The 12,947-nt window shown below is 52.1% G+C and overlaps 1 protein-coding gene across 1 annotated transcript; it reads left to right on the forward strand.

The window, feature by feature from the left end:
- The first annotated feature begins 299 nt into the window (after nucleotides 1–299).
- LOC128137008 (uncharacterized) lies at nucleotides 300–2,295 on the forward strand. The gene is made up of 2 exons (XM_052777559.1): nucleotides 300–1,017; nucleotides 1,175–2,295. Exons 1-2 carry the CDS (start codon nucleotides 946–948, stop codon nucleotides 2,237–2,239), a joined length of 1,137 nt encoding a protein of 378 aa, XP_052633519.1. The 5' UTR covers nucleotides 300–945; the 3' UTR covers nucleotides 2,240–2,295.
- The last annotated feature ends 10,652 nt before the right edge of the window (nucleotides 2,296–12,947 follow it).

Consider the following 12,947-nt stretch of genomic DNA (forward strand, 5'->3'; position numbering starts at 1 on the left):
TGGTAGGACACTGCACAATGAAATCTTCATTAAATTTTTCTTTTAAATTTAAGTACAAATGTGAATTTAATTAGCATCAAGGAGTACCACGAGAATTGCCCAACACAACACAGCAGATGTTTGCTGTTTGCAAGCAAGGACAAGCATAATCCCTAATCAGGTGCAGTTTCATGATTAGGACTATGAGGAACAGCAACTACAGCTCCTTCCTGCGTATGTAGGCTCAGGCTCCATTGCTAGCACTTTTGAGGACCACCAGTGCAACGGTTGGCCAGGAGCACCAGCTACCAGAAGCATGGCAATCGTGGTAAGCGGAGAGGGACCTGGCACCGTGGGCGAGTGCCAGCGGGAGTGGATGGGCCTGGAGAAAAATGCCCCTTCAGGCTTCTCCCCGCCGGCGGGGGGCATGACCCAGCAGGCCGGGAGACTCTCACCCAGGGCTGGCCACTAACCACGCAGGTCCCCTCTGCAAATCCCGGCATTGCGCGGGGAAAGGCAGCCAGCTGGGGGACACGTCACCCAGCCGCGGGCAGTCCACGCTGACTGTTCCCACCAGGCTCCCCCTTGCAGGAGACCTCTGCAAGGCTTCAGGAGTGGGGATGAGACACACAGTCATGGGCGTGTGTTGCAGGTGACCAAGCCAGGGCAACATGGAAATGTAGAAGATGAAAGCAAGAAACGCTATTTTCTTTTTCTCCAGATGCTGTGCACCTGTGGGGGTGGAAGGCCGAGCGGTGGCCTGTGACATCAGTGGGCGATGCACTGTGACCTCGTGTCCCTCGCTGCTTGTCTTCGGGCACCAGCAGAGCCTGGGCCAGTCTGGCTCGTGCTTGGACTCCTGCCGAGCGTGCCTGCGAGGTCTGGAGGGTCGAGCAAGGTTTCTCCTGGTGCTGGGTGGTGCTTTGGTGGCTGCCATCGGCAGCTCTCAGTGCCCGTCCCAGAGCCATGCCCTGTGTTTCCCCAGTCCTGCCTGGTTCAGGCAGCTGGGCACCGCGGGGTGCGCTTGCAGCAGCGGAGGTGAGCTGTGCGGGGAAACGTCCCCCCTGAGCAGCCGTGGGGCAGGTGATGGGGCTTGGGGAGCCAGGAGGGTGTCCTTCTCGAGGGGCCTGGGCATTTCTTCCTCCCTTCCCCTCCCCGGGACAGCGAGTGACCGTGGCCTCTCTCCATTTTGCAGCGCACGACAGCCGCCGCTGCAGCGCCAGCAAGAGGGAGCAGCTCCTTATCCTCAGCGCTTCCCAGCTCACCTCAGCATGCAGAGAGCATGGCCACCGAGAGCGAGTGGAGCTGCCCCATCTGCTGCGACGATCAAGACGACGTCGCCTACATGTCGCCTTGCCTCCACCAATTTTGCTTAGGCTGTGCACTGCGCTGGGTACGGCAGAAGCCAAACTGCGCCCTGTGCAGGTCGGGGACGATGGCCATCTTGTTCTCAGTGCGGTCAGAGGATGATTTTTTGACATTGGATGTCCCAAGCCTCAGAGAGCCAACGGCTGAAGACCACCAGGACGAGCAGGGGCCTGCGGGGCTGGTGCCCTGGGCTCAAGTGGGCAGCTTCCCTCCTGCAGTCTGGGCAGACTTTTTCAAGAGCCACCCCAATAACATCAGGCCCCTGCTGCCCTGGGTGCGACATGAGCTCGGGGTGCTCTACGAGGAGCGGTGGTGGGAGGTGGCTGCCGCGGAGGGGATCATTGTGGCCCACCTGTGCCTCTGGGGTCTGGACGAGGAGGTGTTGGTGCAGAAGCTGCAGAACTGCCTGTCACAACACACGCGGACATTCGTCCCCCGGCTCATCACCGCCGCCGTTCGCCTGTGCGGCTGGGCGATCCGCCAGCACCTGGGCCAGCAGGACCCCCGCGCTGCCGGCGGGGAGGACAACGGCCCTGCAGCCAGCCCCAGCTCCACGGCCTCCCCGGGGCAGACTCCCGCTCCCCACCCGGCCTCCTCCAGCAGCGCTGCAGGCCCTGACGTGGAGGAGGAAGCCAGCACGTCAGAGGCCACCCTCCGCGGGGGTCCCGACAGCCTCCCATCTGCGCCCATCCCTGCAGAGCAAGATCAGCCCCAGGAGGAGCCGGGGGAGGCGGCGGCGGCAGGTCCCTCTGCCCAGGGCTGCAGCCCCTCTGCTCCTGGCCGGGGCAGGGACCGCTTGCCCAGGGCGCCCCGGCGCCCCCCAAAGAGGAAGGCCTCCGGCCCCCAGGACTCTGCCCAGCCCTGCAAGAGGCCACCCCGCCGGCGGCACTAGCAGGGCTCCGTCAACCCTCGATTCAAGGAAAAGGAAATAAATTCCTGTTTCCCTGACACAGTCTCCGGGTGCTGCTTTCTCCCCCTTCTCCTGGTGCCTTTCCCGGAGCCCCCGTGCCCCACCACGGCTGCCGCCAGCCAGCTGGGGGGCACGGCCATGGGTCCCTGGAGCCCCAGGGCCGTGTTGGTGGTGCCTCCTCCTGCAGGAAATCCTGCTGCAGCCACGCACCGGCAGCACAACAGATGCTGAGGGCAGAGCGGGCAGGAGGGGAAGCTGGTTTCGTCACAGGTCCGATGGGGACCGAACTGGGCATCACCCGCGGTCTCTGCTGGCGTCCCCTGGTGCCCCCACCCAGTCCCAGTGCCATGAAGGGCATCCTGAGCTCTGCCCGGCTGGAAGGAGCATCCTCGGAGCCCTGGACCCCGCTGTGGGGTGTTGCTGTGGGGACAGCAAGGAGCGGTCCCCCCCAACCCAGGTGTGCCTGAGGGGCTTGGCAGGGGCTTCCTCTCCCAGCTGGGCGCAGCAGGCTGCACACCTACGGCCGGAGCACTCCCGCCGCCGGCGGGAGGGGTGTGCAAACAGGGTGGGGGGCTGACAAAGCTCTTCTCCTGGGACAGCTCACCATCATGAAGTGGTGCTAAAGCGATGCCAAAAGTCTTGTTGGGAAAAAGATTCTTGTGCCTCATTTTGCAAGCTGAGCTTCCTGTCCCCTTTGAAATCCATTCAGTCTGATCCTTTGTCAACATCTCTTCCTTTCCGTGATGGGAGTTCACCAGTCCTTTCAAAGCAGCTTTGCTTGAGAGAGAAAAGGTCTGGCTTGCCATTCATTGTTGCACTGCAGTCCTTAGGAAATCACTTGCTTCAGTCCTTACCCACCTTACTGTCACAAAATTGCAGGGGAAAGACCAAAACTTTGCCAGCTGTGAAAATGGCCCAAAGAGAAGGCAGTTATGGGCAAAATAATGAGAATTATTATTGTGTTGGCACATCTGGTACCAGGTGGGTGAAAAAGAGGACCCTAAAAGATCTGAAACCAGCTCAGCTGACAATCAGGGAGGGGAAGGTGCAAAGAAAGGAAGAGATAGAAACATCAAAGGAAGGAAAGGACAACGTGCAGAAGTTGAAAGTAGCATAAAAAAGAGTAAATGGATAAAACAATGAAAAAATAAATTTAGTCTGATATTAAAAAAAAAATTTAAAAAAATCGACTGAGCTTGAGTTCTGTTATTGTCAATAAAAGGAGTTGGGATGAGCTATAACCTTGCCACCTCCAGCACTCCTCTCTGCATCCCACAGAGCATGACAAAGCAGGAACCTCTCCAAGGTGGGTAGAGGTTTGTCCTGCTGGAGGTGTCTGTGCCGGTGCCTGGAGGTTCGTGTATGTGCGTGCAGAGCTCGGTTTCAGTCATCTTTGGAAGCAGTGAAGAAGCCGGGTGTGGAAGGCAGCGACCGGCCAAGGAACAGGCTGAGTAATCCCATGAGTTCCCCTGTTTCGAAGGCTTCTCGTGTTCAACAGCTGCCGACAGCACCAGTTCTTCAGTGCTCGCATCTGGCGTGCTAGTGTCTTGGAGGAGGCAGTGTCACAGCCATGTTCCCGGCCGCAGATAGCCAGTGGATTTGTGATGGTGCAATCGTGGAGAACGTTCACAAGAAGGTGCAGAGAGCTGACCTTTCTGCTGCTGGTTTCCGCAGCTGCATGTTACATGGTGGTAGGAATCACAGCAGCATGCTCCTTTGTAGATGTCTGATTGCTTCTCTCCCCCAAAATTGCATTTTGAACCCTGCTATATAACACATAGTCCCTCCTCCTTTGGCTGTGCCTTGGCATTCAGAGGAGCCCAGCTACTTTCACAGGAGGCGTGAGAACACAGACACATAGACAGAACGTGCCTGTTCCTAGATCTCATCCCAGCACAGGCGGTGCAGAGAGGCAGTTCCCAAGGTGAACCGGTGTCTACCCCCTGGGAAATGCTTTGTCAGCTTTCTGCCTGTCTCTCTGAGGTGCTTTGGTTTCAGAGGGGACACCTGAAATCAGGAGGCAGGGATTGGTTCTGACAGAGGAAGGACTTTCTTAACGACGTCCTCTGTTCGCACATGAACCCATCCTCACCCTCCCTCGGTGCCCTGAACTGTGCGGGAAACAACTTCTTGGTGTGTTTGGGGGAATGCAGGAATGACTGGTCTCAGCATAGGCAAGGCTTGTGAGTCAGAGCTTCTTCCACGGCTCTCTCGATTCTGCTTTGCCAGCTGAGGAACGGATGGGTGCTCCGGCTTCAGCGTCTCTGTTTTGCACCCAAAAATTGCAGACCAGACAGGGAATCTCAAATCACCCTGATCCTGAGGACACGCCTTCAGTTTCTCCCATCTTGGCCACAGCCAGCGTCTCCTCTCTAGAGCAGCCGTCACAACAGAGGCACAAACTCAGAAAGCACTGGCATCACCAGGCGGCGGCATAAGTCACCACCCTCTATTTCTGGGCGGCACTGTTTCCATACTCTTAATTCCTTCCCGAGACCTCTCCAGCTTCACGGCAGGTGCCTTTGCCAAACCATCGCTGTCGCAGTCACCATCAGCTGCACAGTGCAAAAAAGAAGAACGGGAAGCACGGCGCTCCATCCCACAGCTCTGGTTTCCCAGATAAACTTCAAAGCTTGCTGGAAAAAACAGTGAGCAAAGACTTTTCCAGGATAAAATGCAAAATTATGCGTTTCATAGGCATTGTACTTTGGGTAAGAGGGGAGTGGGAGAAGCAGAAAAGTTCTGGCAACAGCGAAATATTCCAAAGAATATTAAGCTGTGAATACTATTTAACTGTACAAAGTCAAAATTAAATATTTTTTTTAGTATAAAATGTCTCATCCATCTGAAATGAATCTTTTTATAAGATTTCTCTTATTAACAGTGTTGATGCTAGGGCGGTACACTCCAGCTAGGCCCACACTAACATTTCAGAAGATCAGGATCTAGGGAAACGGTTTCTGCACACCCCGTGCTTTTCTCTTGGTTGCACAGCAGAGGGAAGCACGAGGCCCATGGTGTGATGAACATGCCCTTCCCTCATCCTTGAGAAACCACAAAAGAGGTCAGTTTATTAAGGACAGAACATTCTTCCGCCGTACCGTGTAGAGCCCGTGAAAATGGGTGGCAAAATCAAACATGTGAGGCAGAATATCTGCGTTGTAGATGTATGGCAAATTTGAATCACTGGCAGTAAGGTTGTTGGTTTTTGGTTTGGTTTTTTTTTTTTCCTGTCCCTGTAGTGCTGTGTCTTGGATGATAGTTTAATTGCGCGTAGCATGACTGATCTGACGCTGAGAGAGAATACCTGGTGAAGGAGTTTTGGTCTGCAGTAATTTCTTCCTTTACTCCAGTGCTGTTAGGATTTCCTCACGTCTCACTGCTGAGGAAACTGGTAATTACAAGTTCGTCTGAATTCATCTGTACAAAGCTATTGAATGCAGTCTTTTATTCGTAGGAACCTCATACCTAAACTCCGCTATTGGCAGGTATCGCTAGCGTGATGCAAGAAGCGTAATCCTTGGGCTTTTTTCCGTTCCTCGTACTGGAAGAAAAGTTTATGCTTGGAGTATTGTCAAAGTGCAAAAATGATATGAAGCTTCAGGGAAATAGTTTTTTGTACCAAAATGGAAGCTCCAGCTTCTTAGCGTGATGTATTAGTCATGACATTGGTTGGGACACATACAGTGAGGTAATCCTTATTTCAAACTACAAGGTTGAAACTAGTAAGACCAGTCCGGAGAAACAGAACGAACGTGATGGAAGTAGGACAAAAACGACCTGGCAGTGTGCCCAGGTGGCCAAGAAGGCCAAGAGCGTCCTGGCTTGTATCAGAAATAGTGTGGCCAGCAGGACCAGGGAAGCGATCGTCCCCCTGTACTCGGCACTGGTGAGGCTGCACCTGGAGTACTGTGTTCAGTTTTGGGCCCCTCACTCCAAGAAAGACACTGAGGTGCTGGAGCGTGTCCAGAGAAGGGCAACGAAGCTGGTGAAGGGTCTAGAGCACAAGTCCTGTGAGGAGCGGCTGAGGGAGCTGGGGTTGTTTAGTCTGAAGAAAAGGAGGCTGAGGGGAGACCTTATCGCTCTCTACAACTACCCGAAAGGAGGTTGTAGCGAGGTGGGTGCTGGTCTCTTCTCCCAAGTAACAAGTGACAGGACAAGAGGAAACAGCCTCAAATTGCACCAGGGGAGGTTTAGATCGGATATTAGGAAAACTTTCTTGACAGAACAGGTTGTCAGGCACTGGAACAGGCTGCCCAGGGAAGTGGTTGAGTCACCATCCCTGAAGGTATTTGAAAGACATGCAGATGCGGCACTTCGGGACATGGTTTAGCGGTGGACTCGGCAGTGCTAGGTTTACGGTTGCACTCCATGGCGTTGAGGGCCTTTCCCAACCAAATTGCGTGTACGATTCTATTCTCACAGCTTTGTTCGACCGCGAGCCCCTGCGCCTCAGGCCGGGAGTGCCATCTTGTGGGCAGGCGGCCATTAGCCGCGGGCGAGCTGGTCACGTCCCTCCCCGCTTCCCCTCGAGAGGGGTCCCGGGCACCCGGGCCAATCAGGACGGCCGACGCTGCGGAGCGCGCGGGCCCCGGCCCGGTCGGTGGGGCGGCCGGTGCCGGGGTGCCTCAGGCCCCTCCGGCCCGTCAGGCCCGTCAGGCCCGTCAGGCCCCTCAGGCCCGGGGTGCCGGCTGCCTCCGCCGACGGCCGCGGGAGTTTTGTGTGTGCACAGTGAGCTCGGGGTGCGGCTAATGAGTTAACACTCCCGCCCTGCAGAGGGGCCAGGGTCAAGCGCAGCTTTGGTGGTAGCAACAGCTGCGTTGCGTCACCGCTGCGCTGAGGGTGCCTGGAGGACCGCCTGTCCCCACAGCGCTGGGTGGTGGTGGTTCAGTCTGCTTTCCAGTGGTGTGCGGCCTCGAGGGGCAGCAAATCCTCAGCCAGGGCCCGCCACGTCCCGACGTCTTGGTAACGTGGTGCGTGCTGTTGCTCTGAAGACGCACATTGCAACCCTACATCCTTCTCGCTGTGAGCGGTGCGTCACTGGCCGTCGGTAGCTGTCGGGCAGCCTGTTCTTCATCGCAGTGTGCGCTTCCGCAGGAGGCCCGGCTGACGGCAAAATCTGATGCTAGTTGGCGGACAAGCTACAACGAATGCACCCAACAGTGCGTCACCACAGGAAGAAACGCAGCTGTGCATCAGTGGTCAAGAATGCAGTGATCCAACGATGCCTTTGAAATGCTCTACATCTGTGTTGATGTGAGTTTCGCGTGGGCTTTTTCTGTTTGTTTGTTTGTTTGTTTGTTTTTAAACAAGTAATTTATTCTCTCTGTTTCTCACCTTAGACTTAAAAATTGGACTGAACATCTCCGTACTGCGTGGGTGTTAATGAGGTACAGCTTGGCACAGTTGCAAAGCAAATGTGGGAAGTGTCTGCATGCATGGGAGTGAAGGAGATGACACTTGGGGGAGGCAAGTCTGTGGGACGGTGAGTTTGCTGCTTCTGCTGCTGATGGGGAGGTGAGGGCAGGGAGGAGGTGCTGCTATTGGATGGGGGAGCCTTCTCAGGCCAGCACTTCATGCATGCCCTGACTGTCTCTCGGTAGCAACGTGATGGCTGGGTTTCTGGCGCGCCAGCACAGGCAGAGCAAGCAGTAGGATTGTGGCCTTTTGCAGCCTCTTGAGGGTAGTGGTACCATCGGAGAGCAGCAACCCGAGGAGTCAGCCGACTTCTGCTGAAGTCCCCGTTCTCTGTTGACCAAAGGCATTGTTCAGCCTGGTGAGATTTCGTCTTCCCTCTTTCTTTTTCCTTCTTTTCCCCAGCAGATGGTTAAGTGATCGAGACTGAAGTAATAGCAACGATCGTTAGCAAGAGTCAGAAAGAGAATTGCTGTGCAAAGCAAAGAAACTTTCAGCAGGATTCCATTTTTAGTATACTCTGCAGCATGTTTAATAATGTAATTCTCCAGTGTATCTGAACGTTTCAATATCCCTGTGAAGGAGGAGAGTCACTGGCTCATGCAAAATTGCTCTGAAGTATATCATTACTTTTGATACACTGAAAATTCAGCAGGGCTACACTGAGTTATAATGTTGGGCCTTTTATTTAACGCAAATGAGAAACCTTTTTCTTCCACGCATGCAGATTTTAGGTAAGGTGGTGACTCTTGTTTTAGTGAAGATAAACCTCTTGCCTTTTGGAGCATATACGCATATCTGACATTATGTCCAGAATAGCAAAAGATTTTATTGACACCGTGCGAGGTCCCAGGAGAAGCCTAAACGTGGAGAGAATATAGATTTTAAAAGAAATTGCTCATTGCCTTGTCTGTGAGCAAAATGCGCGTTTGCAGGACCTGGGCAGATGGCTTTTATATTTTGAGAACCTGTCAGGTTTTTGCTTGGAAAGCGAAGAGTTTGGGATTTTTTTTCTCGACCTTTCATATTTATCTCTGTTCCCTTTTTCACGCTTGTGAGGCACCTCTGATTTTATGAGGGAATAGTAATTTCTTTTTCACACGCTGCTTTGTGCCCTTTGCACGGTATTGAACCGTGTCCAGTCCAAGATCCACTGTATGTGAGCGTTTGTCCTCTGAGTAACTTAGGCAGCTGCAAGAATTTTTAGCTGGTGCTCTTTGCGATCAGCTGTGTAAGCGTCAGTACACCAAAATACGGAAAATACGTGGATACAGCACAGGATCATGTTACATTCAAGATGCGGGCATAGCTCACGCAGGCATGACCAGAACAGTCTAAAGCCGGCTCAGCCATCTTCTTGTAAGAGCATAACTGGGAAGTCTCAAATCCAGGCAAGCAGCTTGGTTTGTACATGGAATATTCACCTCTGCTGCTGTCTTCTTGTTGCATCTCTGTTGCCATGGGTGTCTGAATTAGCAAATTTTGAGGTAGCTCAGGCATATCTTGCAGACAACATGCTTGGTCTTTGTCAGAAACTTGCAGAAGCACAGCTCAGGGGTTTCCAGGCTGTGGTATACATGGCGCCATTGCTATGGGGGACCGGTGGTAGCCAGCCCGGTGCAGAGCCCGGTTGCAGGAGGTGCCCCAGCTTCCCCTGTTTCTTGGCAGACTGACTAAATCTTGCTGGTGCGTTTAATGGTATTGGCGTGCCCAGCCCGCTCTTCTGACCGTGTGACCTTTTAATGCAGTGCTACAGTTTATCCCATATTCTCTTAAGCCACCATCTCCCAGGGCTTTGGAGAGCTCAGTCTGTGGTGGGATCGCGCCACAGTGAGGAAGCAGTGGCAACATCTCTCTCCTGTCCTGGGAACACCATGGCTGAGTCGAAGAGGATCACTTCAAGTGGTACGTCCTCTGTTGAGCAGTGCGTGTGCTGAGCACTTGCTCTGCCTGCCCCAGCCATTTCTGTCCCTCCTTGCTCTGGAGGGAGGGTGAGGTGAACCAGCCCCTTGCCCTGCGCTGCATTTCCATCCCCACGAAGCCCATGGTATTGCTCTCAAATCTGGCAGGACTCCGTCACTGCCATCAGGTCAGAACGGAGATCGCGTTGTAAGAACTTTGCCGAAACCAAGCGATGCCAGGTGAGGGCTACAAGCTGCTGCTATGAAACCGAGTTTGCAATTTGCCATTGCTTTCTGCTTTTGTGGTATTTGTACCGCTGCAGACGAGGCGGGAGAGCTTCGCTCTGTTTATTCTGTGGTGGGTGTGAGTAGCCGTGCAAGCTGCAAGGCAGTGAGTGGGTAGCGTAGCTCTCCATTCAGGAAGCCCGACTTCATTGCAAAGAGGCCTACTGAAGAAAAACGGACTGACTAAATTAGACTCTTTCAGTGTGGACTAGGAAAAGTGGGAGTATATTTTAATGTCAAAGAAGAATGAAATGTTTCCCTGTGAAATTGCTGTCTACAGAGAAAAATGGTGGTGATCAGGGCACTAGGTGAATCAGCAGCAGTAGTGATGTCGGAGTGCAGTGAAAAGTGTGGCGATAGCTCGTTACTGGGCAGTAATGCTTCTGTTAATGTCAGCAGCCTAGAACATTAGCAGGCATTGAAAAACTGATGAATAGAAAAGAACTTTTCTTCCAAGGCAATGTATCTGACCTGCAGTGCAAGACAGTCTACTGGGAGATAACAGGTGGAAGCTGTGTGCTACAGGCAGATGAAAAAGGGGCAGTGAACCATGACGGAGGGAAAATTGCCTTTCCTTCAGGAGTTACTAGTTGAAGGAACTCTTTTGAAGCAAACACGCAGTAAGGCACCTGAAAGTAAAAGTAGATTTCCTTTTTATTTACCTTCTCAGACAATATGTTTCTGGTGGAGCCTGCAGAAGTTATTACCACTGGTGAAATTAATATAGCTGCTGTTCTCATCTGTGTATCTATGTAAGTCGTCTTTCATGTGAAACAGGTGTTTTTCTCTAAAATCCGGTGCTTGAAGGCATGACCGCTGTCCTCCCATCCGGGAAGCATGCGAGAAAACTTTTTGTTGAAATCCCGTTGCTGATCTCAGCAAAATGCCAAGCTTCTGCTAACAGTGGAAATGAAACAGCAAACCAGGGTGGCCTGTCAGATGGGCTTTTGGAACTGACAAGCCCTGAACACGTACCTCCTCTTTGGACCTGTTGTGGACTGGTGAAGAAGCCGTAAGAAAACGAAGAACAGGTATCCGTTTCCTGCCCTGCCTCTTGGGGAAGCTATCTGCAGGTCTCTCAAGGTCTTTCCTCATTTACAGAATGGAGATGGGATTCCCTCCATCTCGTAGCTCTTCCATCAGCTCAGGGATGCGCTAGGTGAAACACAATACATCTAGGGACTGCCCAAGGCAGTTTTCCTCAGGATGTCAGCAAGGACTGAATCAGAGTCTGAAGGTTTGAAACTATGGGACTGAGCAAAAGTTTGGCGCCCTTAGGTTCTTACATTGTTGTCCAAAACTTTGCTGTGCCTACAGCTGATCCTGATGCTGCCATCCATAGGAATTGTTTCTAAAGAGCTACTAAATGCCGTTTTCTCCGCCCAGAAGTCTGTGGAAATATTGGTGGTAGGTTTGCAGCAGCCAAAGAAGTAATTCCGTCAAAGGCGTGAGTGTTCTTGATTTTTAATTGCATAATCTAAAGCAATTACAGTGTCCCTAGAAACCCTGTTTGACAGCATCCTTTCCTTTGTGGGCCGCCTACCCCATTTTCAACAGGAAAGGAGGCAGTAGGTAGGTGGAGGTTCCTCTCCTGGTGTTTTGTTAGTCTGTCTGTCTCGTGCTGTCAGGACAACTTGGAGAACGTAACTGATACTGCAGCATCTGTTGGTATCGGCAGAGGGCCTGAGACTTGTCTAAAACCCAGAGCGATCTCACTATGTTCAGTGACTTTTGATTTGTATGCCAGTGGTACTTTGTGCATACGTGTTGCTTCATTCTTTGAAACGTCAAGAGAAAATGAAGTATTTGACTGCAAAGCCCTCGAATGATCTTGAAAACCATGAGCAAAAAGCAGACAGGCTGAGAAAAGTTGTGGATTGATTAATTTTTCCAAAGAGGGCCTTGACTTCTGTTTGTGAAATACTAATTTAGAGTGAAGCCTGACTTCCTTTTCCTCAGATGCTGTTAACTGTGTAGCGACGGGTTCACATGACTTCTGTCGAGGGCTATTAATGAGTCAAAAGAGCCAAAAGAATCCAAGTCCAGGCTGGATGCAGAGAGGTTCCTTTGGGAGGCCATACCAGCGGAGTGGGAATGCCTGAGTGCTGCCAAAACCACTCCCAAAACACACCATTAAACCACCCAAATTGCATCCTTCAGGACAAAATAGACTGTGTTTACAGAAGACCTCCAAAGCTGATGAACAGAGGTGGGTTGCTGGTTGCTAGCAGCCTGCCCCCGAACCTTCAGTCAGGTCAGGGAGCGTGTCTTGGGGGAGCGAGGACGGAGACAGCGATGGAAGCAAACTCTTCTTCTAGGTCGCACGGCAAGTGGGTGGCAGGACTGTGACCTGAAGGCCAGGCTAAGGGATCAGCGGGCTTCTGAGAAGGGAGAGTTGGTGTACAAGTACCGTCAACGACGGCATGCAGCAAATTCTGGTGACTCAGGATTTATACTGGTTCTAGCTATCAGTCCAAAAATGTTCTGGTGAAAGATGGATGGAAGGTGTTTTTTAGGACAACTGGATGGCCTGGCCTACTTTGGGCTGTTTTGGAGAGTCAGAATACCATGACAGCAGATGATGTCTTCTCAAAAATTGAGCACAGAGCTTTGTCTCTTGTTGTGTAGTCCTAGCATTTTATTTGCAGAGATGCGTGCTTGGTGATACTAGCGTCACAGTCCAGGAAAAGAAATGTGTTCATGATTTTAATAGCATATGTAGAACTGAGTAGCCCAAAGCTCCTGTTGTTTGCACAAGAGTAAGTAGGGAGTTTGGTTTTGGCTTATGCAGGTGGAGGAGCAGTGTTGTCAAAGTGGGAGAATAATAGATGCGGGTGATGGAATAGCTCAGCAGCACTAAATTATTCAGCAATGTTGATTCCGTTCTAGCAGCTTGGTAGCTGAAGGTGTTTGGAAAAATTACCATTCCCTGACAAAATCTGCCAGCATCGTATTTACCTGAGCAGAGATCTTTGAAAAGATCATTGTTATTTTATGGACTCCTTGCAGGTGGTTGGTTCCTGGTGGACTGGTTCTTTCCGTGTAACAAGACAGCAGGGGAGGAGGAACACACCCTTCCTGCGGGAGCT

Source organism: Harpia harpyja, chromosome Z, assembly GCF_026419915.1.
Source record: "Harpia harpyja isolate bHarHar1 chromosome Z, bHarHar1 primary haplotype, whole genome shotgun sequence".
NCBI lineage: Eukaryota > Metazoa > Chordata > Aves > Accipitriformes > Accipitridae > Harpia > Harpia harpyja.

Excerpts from the sequence above, each read along its gene's own strand:
- LOC128137008 (XM_052777559.1), top strand. The coding sequence starts at position 946 with ATGCCCTGTGTTTCCCCAGTCCTGCCTGGTTCAGGCAGCTGGGCACCG. Across the intron at positions 1,018-1,174 it reads GTGCGCTTGCAGCAGCGGAG|CGCACGACAGCCGCCGCTGC; the intron begins GTGAGCTGTGCG and ends TCCATTTTGCAG.